We start from the raw sequence: 16,305 nt of genomic DNA on the forward strand, positions 1-16,305 counted from the left end.
AACCGCATAGATCAATGTGGAACGCAAGACAAAGTTATCCGTTAGGACAGTACGGCGAAATCTGCCGTTAATGGCCTACGGCAGCAGACGACCGACGAGAGTGGCGTTGCTAACGTCACGACAAGCCTGCAGCGCCTCTCCTGGGCTGGTGACCGCACAGGCTGGATCCTAGGCGACAGGAAGGCCGTGGTCCGGTCACACGAGTTCCGATCTGAGCTGCTAAAAGCTGAGGGTAGAGTGCCGCAGACCCCACGAAGCCGCGGGCACAAAATGTTTACAAGGCACTGTGCAAGCTGGTGGTGGCTCCACAATGGTGAGGTTTGTGTTTACATGGGGGTGGACTGGGTCCTCTGGTCCTACTGAACCCATGATTGACTGGAAATGCTTTTGTTCGGCTACTTGGAGACCAACTGCAGCCATTCATGGAGGATGACAATGTTTCATGTAGCCAGATCACAACTGTCCGCGATTGATTTGAAGAACATTCTGGACATTTCGAGCGAATTGTTTGGCCAGCTAGATCGCCCCGTATGAATCCCGTAGAACATTTATGGGACACAATCAGTAGGTCAGATCGTGGACAAAATCCTACACCGGCAACACGTTCGCATTTGTGGATGGTTATAGAGGCAGCATGGCTCAGTATATCTGTAGGGACGACCAGTGCCTTGCTGAGTCCGCGCCACGTCGTCGACTTGCTGCACTACGCCGGGCAACAGGAGGACCGACACGATATTAGCAGGTGCGCCGTGACTTTTGTGGCCTCAGTGTAAATCAGTTACGAATGACAGAAATAAGACGAACAGGACAACCAAGCCGAAATGGCGGGAGAAAATGTGAGAAGAAATTTAAAAATAAAAGATCGTTGGAACGACTGACTCAACATATGTTGTTGTGGTCTTCAGTCCAGAGACTGGATCGATGCAGCTCCCCATGCTACTCTATCCTGTGCAAGCTGCTTCGTCTCCCAGTACTTACTGCTGCCTACATCCTTCTGAATCTGCTTAGTGTATTCGTCTCCCTCTACGATTTTTACCCTCCACGCTGCCCTCCAGTACGAAATTGGTGATCCCTTGATGTCTCAGAATGTGTCCTACAAACCGATCCCTTCTTCTAGTCAAGTTGTGCCACAAACTCCTCTTCTCCCCAATTCTATTCAATACCTCCTCATTAGTTACGTGATCTACCCATCTAATCTTCAGCATTCTTCTGTAGCACCACATTTAGAAAGCTTCTATTCTCTTCTTGTCCAAACTATTTATTGTCCATGTTTCACTTCCATACAAGGCTACACGCCATACAAATACTTCCAGAAACGACGTCTTTAAAAAACCTATACTCTAGGTTAACAAATTTCTCTTCTTCAGAAACGCTTTCCTTGCCATTGCCAGTGTACATTTTATATCCTCTCTACTTCGACCATCATCAGTTATTTTGCTCCCCAAATAGCAAAACTCCTTTACTACTTTAAGTGTCTCATTTCCTAATCTAATTCCCTAAGCGTCACCCTACTTCATTCGACTACATTCCATTATCCTCGTTTTGCTTTTGTTGATGTTCATCTTATACCCTCCTTTCAAGACACTGTCCATTCCGTTCAACTGCTCTTCCAAGTCTTTTGCTGTCTCTGACAGAATTACAATGTCATCGGCGAACCTCAAAGTTTTTATTTCTTCTCCATGGATTTTAGTACCTACTCCGAATTTTTCTTTTCTTTCCTTTACTGCTTGCTCAATATACAGATTGAATAACATCGGGGAGAGGCTACAACCCTGTCTCACTCCCTTCCCAACCACTGCTTCCCTTTCATGCCCCTCGACTCTTATAACTGCCATCTGCTTTCTGTACAAATTTAAATAGGTTTTTGCTCCCTGTATTGTACCCTTGCCACCTTTAGAATTTGAAAGAGAGTATTCCAGTCAAAGAGACCTTTGGAGAAAAGAGAGCCACCAGACTCAACATATAGAAACGTCAAAAAAGAAAACCTTCGGTGGAATAGAGTGCAATGGGAATTCCACTGTTAAGGGCAAAGGAAAGAGCGGGTAGGTGGAAACTGCAATTGAAGGTCTTTATAAGGGGAAGACTTTCCCGATCACTTAATAGAAGAAGACATGTCTTCCTTGTTACTTCCTGATTACTTGATAGAAGAAGATAGATGTTTTCCTTATCTTGCGGTGCAAGATGTTCGAAATTATGAGAAAAATACGAGTAAGCTATAAGGACAGACGGGTATATACACGGAAGGGCCAAAGAAACTGGTGCAGGTAGCCGGCCGCGGTGGTCTTGCGGTTCTAGGCGCTGCAGTCCGGAACCGTGGGACTGCTACGGTCGCAGGTTCGAATCCTGCCTCGGGCATTGATGTGTGTGATGTCCTTAGGTTAGTTAGGTTTAAGTAGTTCTAAGTTCTAGGGGACTGATGACCTAAGATGTTAAGTCCCATAGTGCTCAGAGCCATTTGAACCATTTTTTGGTGCAGGTATGCGTATTCATAAACAGAGAAATGTAAACAGGAAGAATACGGTGCTGCGGTCGGCAACGCCTATATAAAACAAGTGTCTTGGCGCAGCTGTTAGATCGGTTACTGCTGCTACAATGGCACATTATCACCATTAAGTGAGTTTGAACGTGGTGTTACACTTGGCGCACGACCGATAGAACCCAGCATCTCGAGGTAGCGATGAAGTGGGGATTTTACCGTACGACTACTAAACGAATGTACCGTGAATATCAGAAATCCTGTAAAACGTCAAATCTCCGACATCGCTGCAGCCGGAAAAAGATCCTGCAAGAACGGGACCAACGACGACTGAAGAGAGTCGTTCAACGTGACAGAAGTGCAACCCTTCTGCAAACTTCTGCAGTTTTCAATGCTGGGTCATCAACAAGTGTCAGCGTGCGAACCATTCAACGAAACAGCATTGATACGAGCTTTCTGAGTCCAAGACCCTCTCGTGTACCCATGATGACTGCACAATCGCAATCGTAAAATGCGTTTTAGACAGGTACGTGCCGAGTAAAACTGTGAGGGACGGGAAAAACCCACCGTGGTACAACAACAAAGTTATGAAACTACTGCGAAAGCAAAGAGAGCTTCACTCCAAGTTTAAATGCAGCAAAAACCTCTCAGACAAACAGAAACTAAGCGATGTCAAAGTTAGCGTAAGGAGGGCTATGCGAGAAGCGTTCAGTGAATTCGAAAGTAAAATTCTATGTACAGATTTGACAGAAAATCCTAGGAAGTTCTGGTCTTACGTTAAATCAGTAAGTGGCTCGAAACAGCGTATCCAGACACTCCGGGATGATGATGGCATTGAAACAGAGGACGACACGCGTAAAGCTGAAATACTAAACACCTTTTTCCAAAGCTGTTTCACAGAGGAAGACCGCACTGCAGTTCCTTCTCTAAATCCTCGCACAAACGAAAAAATGGCTGACATCGAAATAAGTGTCCAAGGAATAGAAAAGCAACTGAAATCACTCAACAGAGGAAAGTCCACTGGACCTGACGGGATACCAATTCGATTCTGCACAGAGTACGCGAAAGAACTTGCCCCCCTTCTAACAGCCGTGTACCGCAAGTCTCTAGAGGAACGGAGGGTTCCAAATGATTGGAAAAGAGCACAGGTAGTCCCAGTCTTCAAGAAGGGTCGTCGAGCAGATGCGCAAAACTATAGACCTATATCTCTGACGTCGATCTGTTGTAGAATTTTAGAACATGTTTTTTGCTCGAGTATCATGTCGTTTTTGGAAACCCAGAATCTACTATGCAGGAATCAACATGGGTTCCGGAAACAGCGATCGTGTGAGACCCAACTCGCGTTATTTGTTCATGAGACCCAGAAAATATTAGATACAGGCTCCCAGGTAGATGCTATTTTTCTTGACTTCCGGAAGGCGTTCGATACAGTTCCGCACTGTCGCCTGATAAACAAAGTAAGAGCCTACGGAATATCAGACCAGCTGTGTGGCTGGATTGAAGAGTTTTTAGCAAACAGAACACAGCATGTTGTTATCAATGGAGAGACATCTACAGACGTTAAAATAACCTCTGGCGTGCCACAGGGGAGTGTTATGGGACCATTGCTTTTCACAATATATATAAATGACCTAGTAGATAGTGTCGGAAGTTCCATGCGGCTTTTCGCGGATGATGCTGTTGTATACAGAGAAGTTGCAGCATTAGAAAATTGTAGCGAAATGCAGGAAGATCTGCAGCGGATAGGCACTTGGTGCAGGGAGTGGCAACTGTCCCTTAACATAGACAAATGTAATGTATTGCGAATACATAGAAAGAAGGATCCTTTATTGTATGATTATATGATAGCGGAACAAACACTGGTAGCAGTTACTTCTGTAAAATATCTGGGAGTATGCGTGCGGAACGATTTGAAGTGGAATGATCATATAAAATTAATTGTTGGTAAGGCGGGTGCCAGGTTGAGATTCATTGGGAGAGTGCTTAGAAAATGTAGTCCATCAACAAAGGAGGTGGCTTACAAAACACTCGTTCGACCTATACTTGAGTATTGCTCATCAGTGTGGGATCCGTACCAGATCGGGTTGACGGAGGAGATAGAGAAGATCCATAGAAGAGCGGCGCGTTTCGTCACAGGGTTATTTGGTAACGGTGATAGCGTTACGGAGATGTTTAGCAAACCCAAGTGGCAGACTCTGGAAGAGAGGCGCTCTGCATCGCGGTGTAGCTTGCTCGCCAGGTTTCGAGAGGGTGCGTTTCTGGATGAGGTATCGAGTATATTGCTTCCCCCTACTTATACCTCCCGAGGAGATCACGAATGTAAAATTAGAGAGATTAGAGCGCGCACGGAGGCTTTCAGACAGTCGTTCTTCCCGCGAAACATACGCGACTGGAACAGGAAAGGGAGGTAATGATAGTGGCACGTAAAGTGCCCTCCGCCACACACCGTTGGGTGGCTTGCGGAGTATGAATGTAGATGTAGATGTAGAACATAAAGCTTTGCACCTCGCCTGGGCCCGTCAACACCGGCATTGCACTATTGATGACTGGGGACATGTTGCCTGGTCGGACGAGTCTCGTTCCAAATTATATCGAGCGGATGGACGTCTACGGGTATGGAGACAACCTTATCAATCCAGGGTACTGTTCAAGCTGGTGGATGTTGTGTAATGGTGTGAGGCGTATGTAATTGGAGTGATATGGGACCCCTAATACGTCTAGATACGACTCTGACAGGTGACACGTACATAAGCATCCTGTCTGATCACCTGCATCCATTCGTGTCCATTGTACATTTCAAACGACTTGGACAGTTTCAGGAGGACAATACGACACCACACACGTCCAGAATTGCTACAGAGCGGCTCCAGGAACATTCTTCTGAGTTTAAACACTTCCGATGGCCACCAAACTACCCAGATATCAACATTATTGAGTATATCTGAGATGCCTTCCAAAGTGCTGTTGAGAAGAGATCTCCACCCCCTCGTACTCTTACGGATTTATGGACAGCCCTGCAGGATTCATGGTGTCAGCTCTCTCCAGCACTGCTTCAAGTCCACGACACGTCGAGTTGCAGCACTTCTGCTTGCTCGCGAGAGCCCTACACGGTATCAGGCAGGTGTACCAGTTTCTTTGGCTCTTCAGTGTACAATATGTAACAGAACGACAGGGAAAAATGTGACTGGCAGACCAAGAACGAAGTGGTCGGATTGTAGTGAGTGTAAGACAGTGATCCAATCTCTCGCCCTTACTGTTCAGTTTATACATCGAAGAAGATATGATGGCTCAAGAGCGGGATTAAAATTCAGGAGGAGAGGATATAATTGATGAGATTCGCTAATGGCATTGCTATCTCCAGTGAAAGTGAAGAAGAATTAATGGATCTGTTGAATGAAATGAAATAATGAGTACAAAACGTGGAGAGAGTAAACTGCAAAAAGTCAAAAGTAACGAGAAGTAGCAGGAATGAGAACAGCGAAAAACCTAACATCAAAATTGGTTGTCTCGAAGTACATGAAATTAAGAAATCTTGCTCCTTGGAAGCAAAGCAGCCCATGACGGACGAATCAAGGAGGACATAAACAGCAAACAAGTACAGGCAAAGAAAGCATTCCTGGTCAAGTCTGCTGCTCTCAAACATTGACCCTGATCTGAAGCAGAAATTTTTGAGAATGTTAGTTTTTAGCACAGCACTGTATGTTAGTGAATCATGGACGATGGGAAAAACAAAGATAGAAGAGCGTCGATGAGTTTGAGAAGTGGTATTACTGAAGAATGTTGAAAAACAGATGGAGTGGTAAGATATGGGATGAGGAGGTTCTCCGCAGAATCGGCGAGGAAAGGAACACACGGAAAACACTGACAAGAAGAAGAGACAGTATGATAGGACGCCTGTTGAGACATCAGGGAATAACTCGCATAGTATTGGAGGGAGCTGTAGAGGGTAAAAGCTGTAGAGGAAGACAGAGACTGGGTTATATCCAGCAAGTAGTAGGGGAGGTGGGTTGCAAGTGCTGCTCAGAAGTGAACTGGTTGGCGCAGAAGAGGAATTCGTGGCGGATCGCAGCAAATCATTCAGAAGACTGATGACCAAAACCATGTAATACAGTACTATTTGACAGGAGTGACGTGTTCATGCACTTTATTATTAGTGTTGGTTTTATCACCTAGTATGAGGTAAATGTTTTTAGGAATCTGATGTCTGGTTTGCGGTCTGTGGACAGAATCTGATTGTTCAATAAAGAAATTTTTTAAACAGCTCTTGGCGATAAATTATGACGTTCTTCAGACATCTTACAGTTGTCTCTCCCACTTTATGTTCAAATTTATCCCGTCTGACAGAGGGAGACAGCGTTCCACCGAGAACATCAACATCATTGGGCCTGTTGTGGTAACTGCATGCTTCTGTCTGGAAGGGGTGGGGAATTGCGCCCTACTGCACATGAATCGTTGTTTCATACTGGGTTATTTTTGAAACGAGGCAAACATTGTTGAAAATTAAGGATCCACTGCGCCAGCAGCGTTGAAGATATCTCTTGGAGACATTACATAATCAAATCCAAATAGCTGCTATATTAGTTTAGTGTTTTTATTATGATGGATCCATTTCGGCGAGATTGCCGTCTTCAGAGACCTGCGAAAGGTACACAATATGTTTTATTTTATTATAATGTTCGGTAGTCGTATTTTCAGATATATAAATTTGGTATTTCTGTCCTTATATCATCAGTGGTGTCCGCCTGCTTAGCTGGGTGGTAACGTGCTTGCCTCCCATGCAAGCGGGCCTGGGTTCGATTCCCGGCCGGGAAATTTCCTTCGCTCGTGGCCTGGGTGTTGTGTTGTCCTCGTCATCATTTCATCCTCACCACCGGCCCGCAAGTCGCCCAATGTGACGTCGACTGGAATATGACTTGCACTTGGCGGCCGAACTTCCCCGAATGGGACCTCCCGGCCAACGATGCCACACATTTCATTTCATTTTTTATCATCAGTGGTCGTTGTCACTCTGTACTATGTTGCAACGAGGTGCCGATTTAGTAATGTTATAAACTGTTTTGTGCTCTGCTGTTTCTGTTAATCGTCCTTTCTTGTAATTTTCTTTATCATTCGACGTTTTATCGTCATATTTGACAGATTGACAGTTGTGAGGGTCAGCCAAAGATGATTTATGGCTACACTTACTATGGCGTTGTGATGTTTTCATTTTGGGATGGTACGTATGATCTTTGTAATCGATGTGTTTATGTTTGTGTCTATCCATTATCTTTGATTAGGAAGTCAATAAAATACCCACACTCACATCGTTTACAAAAGTCAGACATACAGCCCAAAATGATAACATCAACACACTACAGCATCTGTGACGACGTAGCGCATTTGGCCAACTGTTACAACTGTCTGGCTGTCAAATCTGGCGATAAAACGTGAAATTACAAAAAAATTACGAGAACGTAAGTACCAAATCTGTATATTTCAAAATACGATTAAGCAGCATTACAATAAATAATAAAATAAGAAATATGATGTAACATCCGCAGATAAGTACCAAATCTGTATATCTGAAAATACGATTAACCATCATCATAGTAAAATAAAAAAATATTACGTAACTTTCGCAGATGGTCTGAAGATAGCGATGTAGCCGAAACGGATCCGTCACAATAAAAACTACTATAGTAGCAATTTGGATTTTATTAAAATTACCAAATAAGCAGCAACCAGTGGCAAAATCATGTTTTATTTATTCACTTTTGCAAATCGATTTCAACTGATTAACAGCCATCATCGGTGCTTTCAACGAATATGTGCCCTGAGTAGTAAAACTGTCTTAAGTAGAGGTCAAACATGTGCCCTGAGTAGTAAAACTGTCTTAAGTAGAGGTCAAACATAAATGTCTTTATGTTTGACCTCTACTTAAGACAGTTTTACTACTCAGGGCACATATTCGTTGAAAGCACCGATGATGGCTCTTAATCAGTTGAAATCGATTTGCAAAAGTGAATAAATAAAACATGATTTTGCGACTGATTGCTGCTTATTTGATAATTTTATGGTTTACGGTCGCTGCACAACTTGGGAACCACATGGAGCCCACCATAATTTGTATTTTATTACATCGCTGAGAAATTCATTATTTACTTTCACCTTTGGTCAGCGCCATTAAATTAAGTGCACAATTTGCAGAAAACTTTCTTATAGTTAACTCTCTGCGACTCGTCGCGGGATTGTTTAGCCAGTCTGAGTATGTCGTAGAGATGCTCATTACGGTGCGGAGTCTTATTCACGAAGTTCCAAGAGATTACTATTCAGAACGAATGAAGAAACATGTAATGAGCACCGCGCTAAGATGAAAGAAACTCGTGTTAATACAGAGATGTACCGCACAATTTCACAAACGGAAGAGCGAGAAGGTGGAAGGACGTGATACCACTTGTATTATCCGCCACACACCGTAAGTTGTCTTGCGAATTACAGACGTTGATAAAAATGTTGCGCGGCGGAAAGTGCTTCTCCAGTATCCGTACGCCAGACGTGTCCTCCTGTAATCAGCAAATGATGCAACAGCGGCCCACAACGCTCAACAGAAGTGAGAAAAATAAGACTGTAGAAAGTTTGGGAAGTGATGAGAAGCCAGTGGTCACTGGGACATTGAACTCGACGTGGCAGGTACTGGGATGGCTCGGCTGGCAGCGCACGACAACCCAAAGGCAGGCGACCAGGTTGAAATTGCAGTCTTAGTGGCTACGTGCGTGAGGCAATTCTACAAATTCAAACGTGCGGTTTCGATCTGCTGTCGGCCCGACATTTATTTTCCAAATAACTTTCGCTGTTGGTAATACTGTATTTGTGGGCAACGTTCCAAATTATACCGTGAATCAGATTTCATGGCAGGCCTAATTTCCGGTCTGGAGAAGGCAAGAATATAGGACCTCCCAGTTGCACCCCGCTGGAATACAGCTCTGTAGTGTTCAGACTGATATTCGGGTCATAGATTGAATTATGTATTATTACTATCCAGCGACCCGGTCCGGCTTCGTACATGTAGCACTAAGTACCTACAGACGGAGGACTTGTCTGGCGTAGCGGCAGTAGGTTACATTCCCAAACCTTCCTCGTGAAGGAGTCTGCCTATTAGTGAAACCAATATCAAAATCCCTACAACATTTCCTGAAGTTAGTCTTCACATACAGACGGAAAAACGCAGTGGGGGACTTTAATTTACATCGTGTGTGTAGTTGAAACAATAAGTGATTATCACGTTAATCTATAGTAGACTGGAGTTAGCCCTGTTTTAATTTTATCATATATTCATATTACAGAAGCATATGTGTATTGACAAGAAAATTTGTTTTAGTCTGATTTAATACAATATTTGCTAAATATCTTCTTTTTTCTCGTAGCGGTGTTGCAAAGTATTAAAGTGAACGTTAATGATATGATTTATAACATATGGCTGTAACCTTGGAGTCGTCATTAAAGTTTTCTGGAAACAGCTTTATTTTCACCCTGATTGAGAACGTTATCCACTGTTGTTAGGTGTATGTTTACGCTCATAAGCCACGCTTTTTTTATACTGAGATCCACATGTATGTAAACTCTTATTAACAATCAAATAGTTGAGTGCAACTGTTTAGCTCTGCTTAGACTGTAATATTGGACGACAAATCGAAAATCACATAAAAACTGTTGTCCAGAGGCAGCAATAACACAGCTTTAGATCTGAGAATTGGCTGGAAAACTTGTTCAATGAATCCTATAACTCTGTTTCAATATAAGATTTTCGCTTTGACTAGTTAACTGCATGGCCTGGCAGAGGGTGCTTTGCCTGAACTATTTATCACACTTCCTTCCGTTTCCGCTTACAGTCTGGTTGTTGATGAAATGGGTATGTATAGACTATGGGTGAGAAAATATTTGAATATTACGATAAGAAATCAAATTCCAGAAGATTCTCTAGTAGATTAGCTATTTTGAGTAAGTGGACACATTTTATAACTCTGGTCAAGATACGGCTCCATATTTGAACTCTGTTTTCGTGTGTTAGACTTCACCATAGCCAGTGGTGTCATAGACAGACAACTGAGGTCACAACAACTGTTTCTATACTAATAGTGTACTCGTATGTTCAGAAAAAAAGAATACCTAGAACGACTTGCCACCGAAGGCACAGAGTCCACCATGGTGACTGACAACTTGTTCCATGCGTGATGGCATCGACGCTTATAAGGAACGAATGGCGCCCGGTGCTATAGTCATCCATGGTGCATTCACCCGGTTCCAAAGTTCACCTGTGGTGATCGGCATTGGGTCACAGTGCTGCACCGGTCGTTTCACTATATGCCACACATTTCCGATTGGCGACAAGTCTGATGATCTAGCGGGTCAGGGCAAAAGGCTGACATCCTGTGTCACCAAGAAGGTACGTATTCGTGCAGCAACATGCGGACGTGCATTGTCTTGCTGAAAAATTGCGTCTGTGATGTTGTGCAGAAAGGGTATGGCTACGGGGCGCAGGACGTCATTGACGTAGGTCACACTTGCCACAGCGCCCTGGACACGCACCAGCTGTGATTTGTGGATGTGTCAAACAGGAGCCCACACCATAAGGCCTTGAGTTGGCGCTGTATCTCTTGTGCAAAAGCGGTGAATGTGATACCTCTGCCCATGCCTGCAGCGAACGAAATTGCGGCCATCATTTTCGAACAACAGAATCTAGATCCTTCCGAAAACACTAGCCGATGTCATTCCTGTACCCAGTGACGTCGTTCCATATACCACTGCCGTGTGGCATATTTCTGCACATTCGTCGAAGGTACGCGAAGAAGTGGACGACTCGCAGGTAACCCATGCCGTAATAAACGGCGATTGACTGCCACCCCTTATAGCGTACGATTTGTTACACTGTTCCATTGCTGCACCAGAACCGAAGAGGACGCAGATCTGTCCTGCAATGCCATTCGGATTAGGTGTCGATCTTTTCGAGGGTGGTCCGGATAGTCCGACCTGGCCCATTTCGTCGTGTTCTACGGCCTTCCGTGAACCATTTTGGATACACCTGTTGCACTGCCGAAACACTTCGTCCCATAGCAGCAGCAGTTCCCTGGATGGATGCATCATATTCTCTCATGCCAATAATACGCCCTCTTTGAACCTCTTTTATCTGACGGTACAGTTCGCACATACGTCTGCGAGGCATCCAGCAGGTCTGCTCAAGTCACACTGGTCAACTACCTCCGGTTTGCGGCGACAACGAGGGCCGCAGGCATATTTTACCGATAGGTGGTGTTGCGCCGCGATACCGACGTTGAACTTGAACCCGCGGGCCGACTCGTTTCAAATGCCAATCATTTCTGCAGAACGTACTAATGTACATATTCTGTAATATGAACTTCCTATCTCTCGTCGTTCAAGGTGTGCTGTTTTTTCTTCAACATGGGTGTACTTTTGCTCTTCTTATCCACGACGTTAAGCTTACTGAGCCAATTGTGTTGTGGCGCAACACTGAAATGTTATGCGACTAGAGAACCTTTACTTAGTCGTAACCGAAAAATCTTAGACTAGACTTTATAAAGTCTTGATGCTACAGTACTTTAGACTGTGCGAATAGCGAAATTAATAGCTACGGTGGACTGTGGCACACGACACTGATATTATGAATCCAGACGTCGGGCGGCCAGTCTTTTAGACCTAGTAGTTTACTTAATACACTTCCCGGTGAAACAATAAACTCCGGCTCTTCGGACAGAAAAGTCTGTGGGCCCCATCCTGCTTGCCTCAGTGGAGGACGGAGACGGTGAGGTAGCACGTCATTACAGTGGTGTCCCTGTCTTCCCGGTTGCAGACGCTGCCGTTCGAGCTGGAGGTGCCGGTGAAGCCCAAGGACCCGGCGCTGCACACGTACGGCTACGCCATAGAGGCGCCGCCCCCGCGGGAGCCGCTGCCGCTCTACAGCTACGACTACGAGCTGGAGGTGCCCGTCAAGAAGCACCCGCCCATCAAGTGAGTTTCCGCACAGTCTGCAACATTATAGCAGCCAGGAAAGGAACCACCCATCAAACGAAAAGCTACATAATCTACAATATAACAGCAAAGCACCCACTTGTCACGAGAGTTGCTGAACTACCTACAAAAACATACAAATACACTCATGCGGTCCATAGCACTACGCGAAAGCACCCAGCCACCAAGCGACTAGTTACTTAGGCAATGATACCACACTACATCGACATCTACATTTATACTCCGCAAGCCACCCAGCGGTGTGTCATTACCTCCTTTTCCTCTTCCAGCTGCGTATGGTTCGCGGGAAGAACGACTGCCGGAAAGCCTCCGTGCGCGCTCGAATCTGTCTAATTTTACATTCGAGATCTCCTCGGGAGGTATAAGTACGGGGAAGCAATATATTCGATACCTCGTCCAGAAACGCACCCTCTCGAAACCTGGACAGCAATCTACACCGCGATGCAGGGCGCCTCTCTTGCAGAGTCTGCCCCCTGAGTTTGTTAAAGATCTCCGTAACGCTATCACGCTTGCCAGATAACCCTGTGACGAAACGCGCCGCTCTTCTTTGGATCTTCTCTATCTCCTCTGGTATGGATCCCACACTGATGAGCAATACTCAGGTATAGGTCGAACGAGTGTTTTGTAAGCCACCTCCTTTGTTGATGGACTACATTTTCTAAGGACTCTCCCAATGAATCTCAATCTGGCACCCGCCTTACCAACAGTTAATTTTATATGATCATTCCACTTCAAATCGTTCCGTACGCATACCCCCAGATATTTTACAGAAGTAACTGCTACCAGTGTTTGTTCCGCTATCATATAATCATACAACAAAGGATCCTTCTTTCTACGTATTCGCAATACATTACATTTGTCTATGTTAGGTCAGTTGCCACTCACTGCACCAAGTGCCTATCCGCTGCAGATCTTCCTCCATTTCGCTGCAATTTTCTAATGCTGCAACTTCTCTGTATACTACAGCATTATCCTCGAAAAGCCGCATGCAACTTCCACACAACAATTGAATAACAACACTTTCTCCAACACTGAAGCAAAGATCGATCAAGTGAGCGGCAGAGGAATCTACAGTACTAGACTAGAGCATTCAGTCATCGAGAGAGTAGTTTCACAATCTGCAGTACTGCTCAAATACAGCAGCACACAGACAATACAACACCAATCAGCTAACTATCAAGTGAGTAGCCATGAAACCTACAGCACTACACTTAAGCACCCTCCCCTCACTTGAGTAACTGTACCAATACAGTCTACAATACTAAACTAAAACATCTACCAACAAAGCAAGCAGCCATTCAGGCCAGCCGGCGGATGTGGCCGAGCGGTTCTAGGCGCTTCAGTCAAGAACCGTGTGACTGCTACGGTCGCAGGTTCGAATCCTGCCTCGGGCATGGATGTGTGTGATGTCCTTAGGTTAGTTAGATTTAAGTAGTTCTAAGTCTAGGGGACTGATGACCTCCCATAGTGCTTGGAGCCATTTGAACCACTCAGGCCATAACACCGCACTAAAGCCCCTTCCCAACAAGAGAGTAACTGTGCAGTCTACAATACTTCGCTCACTTAGCAAGTGAGTAGCTCTTCAGGAAATAATACCACACTAGAGCACCGGCTCAACAAGTGAGTAACGATACAGTCTGTAACACAATAATGAAGTACACACGCCCGCATCTCGTGGTCGCGCGGTAGCGTTCTCGCTTCCCACGCCCGGGTTCCCGGGTTCGATTCCCGGCGGGGTCAGGGATTTTCTCTGCCTCGTGATGACTGGGTGTTGTGTGATGTCGTTAGGTTAGTTAGGTTTAAGTAGTTCTAAGTTCTAGGGGACTGATGACCATAGATGTTAAGTCCCATAGTGCTCAGAGCCATTTGAACCATTTTGAAGTACACACCCGTCAGTTGAGCAGCCATGCGATCTACAGTGGTATAGTAAAGCATCTACTCCAAAAGATTAGCCGCAGTCTACAGCGCTACAGCAATGAACTACTCTAGAATGAGCCTTCCTTTCCCCAAACGCGAACCGAACCCTTTTTATGAAAATCGTATAAATCGCTTTCATTATCGGCAGTGAGTCTCCTTACTAACCTGGTTTACAAGTGCACGTGACACGGAATATACGCTCAAGGCGTCACAACCAGAAGATGACCACAGTGTTGTGAAGTCACAGTCTATGAAGATTGTCTCAGACCTTATAAAGTCAAAATTATACAAATGGCAGAGCATCCTGAAGCAATTAATTTCTCTTAAATTTGTGCTGGGGTTTTATATAACAACAACGTCATGTAATTTCACAGAAACAACTTCATGCGATAGGACCTCACATTCCAGTGGAATGATGAGGCTGTCTCTGGTTCAGGTGATAACAGATTTTAACATTTAAGTGAGAGTGGATATTTTCATGTAGAAAATTGTGTTGCAGATAACAAGAAGAACAGTCTTCAACAGGTGTGGCAAATGGCTGCCTGATAACGTGTGCTACTCAAGTGGTTTGTTAGCAAATAATGTTTTATTAGTTTATCTTGTACAGTTCCATTCTATAAGCTAACAGAGAACAATCGTGACTGTGGCATATGGATTTTCATTACTCCACACATGGTCATTGCGGAAGCTGAGAAACAATTACTGTTGTAAGTCGACCGTTTCTTTTCGGACTGTACCTGACTTATCACACAAGATTATGAACCTCGTTTCTACTCTGATATGTACCCTAGATAGTGTGTATGACCCGTTAATAACGCAATCTGACTTCGAATGTTGAACTCGTTGAACTCGGAGATAGGAAAGATTACGGAAAGTGCAACCGGAGGGGAGGGGGGGGGGTGTTATCGGGATGGACCACAACTGATATTGAACTACGGAGTTACCTGCAAACTTCATACAACACGGTCTCAAAGTAAAAAAAGAAAAATCGGGCTTTATAAACTCGGTTTGTGTAGTCGAATTTGTCATCTGCTGCCTACAGTACCTAACAACTTGAAAACAGAGCGGTTATGTGGTAGAAGCAATAATTTAAGATGAAGTCTCCATCGTCACATTACTCTAAGAACACCATTAGCAGCACCAGACCTGGACTACTGAAGATTTCTTATGGAAGATAAATGCAAGCACGCGTAGAGCAGTTGTTGTCCACATTGCAATATAACTGATGGAGCACGTTTTTTATGGAATAAATATTAAGTATCCAAACATGTAAGTAAGGTACAGGTGGTAGAATTTGTGAACAAAGGAAATGTGGAAGACAATGAACTCACAAAGCCCAAATATATGAAAACTCCACTATAACGCTTGGACAAATTCGATGTAGACGATCAATCATTATGGTTAAAGACATACATCGAATTAGAACATGTGACATCACCTGAGACGTCATGGCAAAAATTACGTAGAAATAGATTTACAGACTTCAAAAAAAAAAAAAAAATCTTGCAAGTGAGAGAATGTATTTCTAAATCACTTGAATTCACAGAAGGTTAAATCAGAAATGGATACCGATCACCAGGCGTTCTGATGCAGCCGAAAACGACGACAGAGGCACACCTTTTTCCACGGCAGATCGAAGTACAAAATGAGCCATGTAGGGACACAATTCGTAGTTTCTAATCGTGTAAATACAAGCCGAATCTCGAGGCTTCCTACAGTCTCACCATTCTATTGAAAGGTGTTGGTCGAATGCACCCATATCACACATGACAAGAGGGTGAAACACTTCTGCTCCGGTATGACGCCCAAGGCGAACCAGAAAGGTGCTCTGTGTTTCAAACTGCCTGAGGCGACCAACCGAACTACGGCCGCCCGTCGCTGTGGCTGTC

At 44.4% G+C, this 16,305-nt stretch overlaps 1 protein-coding gene across 1 annotated transcript in view; it reads left to right on the forward strand.

The window, feature by feature from the left end:
* The window catches only part of LOC126203493 (uncharacterized), a 49,728-nt gene that overhangs the window by 15,199 nt on the left and 18,224 nt on the right, over nucleotides 1-16,305 (forward strand). The window contains exon 3 of the mRNA XM_049937822.1: nucleotides 12,321-12,478. Coding sequence (XP_049793779.1) covers nucleotides 12,321-12,478 — 158 coding nt within the window. The remainder of the gene's footprint in view (nucleotides 1-12,320; nucleotides 12,479-16,305) is intronic.

Source organism: Schistocerca nitens, chromosome 9 (genome assembly GCF_023898315.1).
Source record: "Schistocerca nitens isolate TAMUIC-IGC-003100 chromosome 9, iqSchNite1.1, whole genome shotgun sequence".
Lineage (NCBI taxonomy): Eukaryota > Metazoa > Arthropoda > Insecta > Orthoptera > Acrididae > Schistocerca > Schistocerca nitens.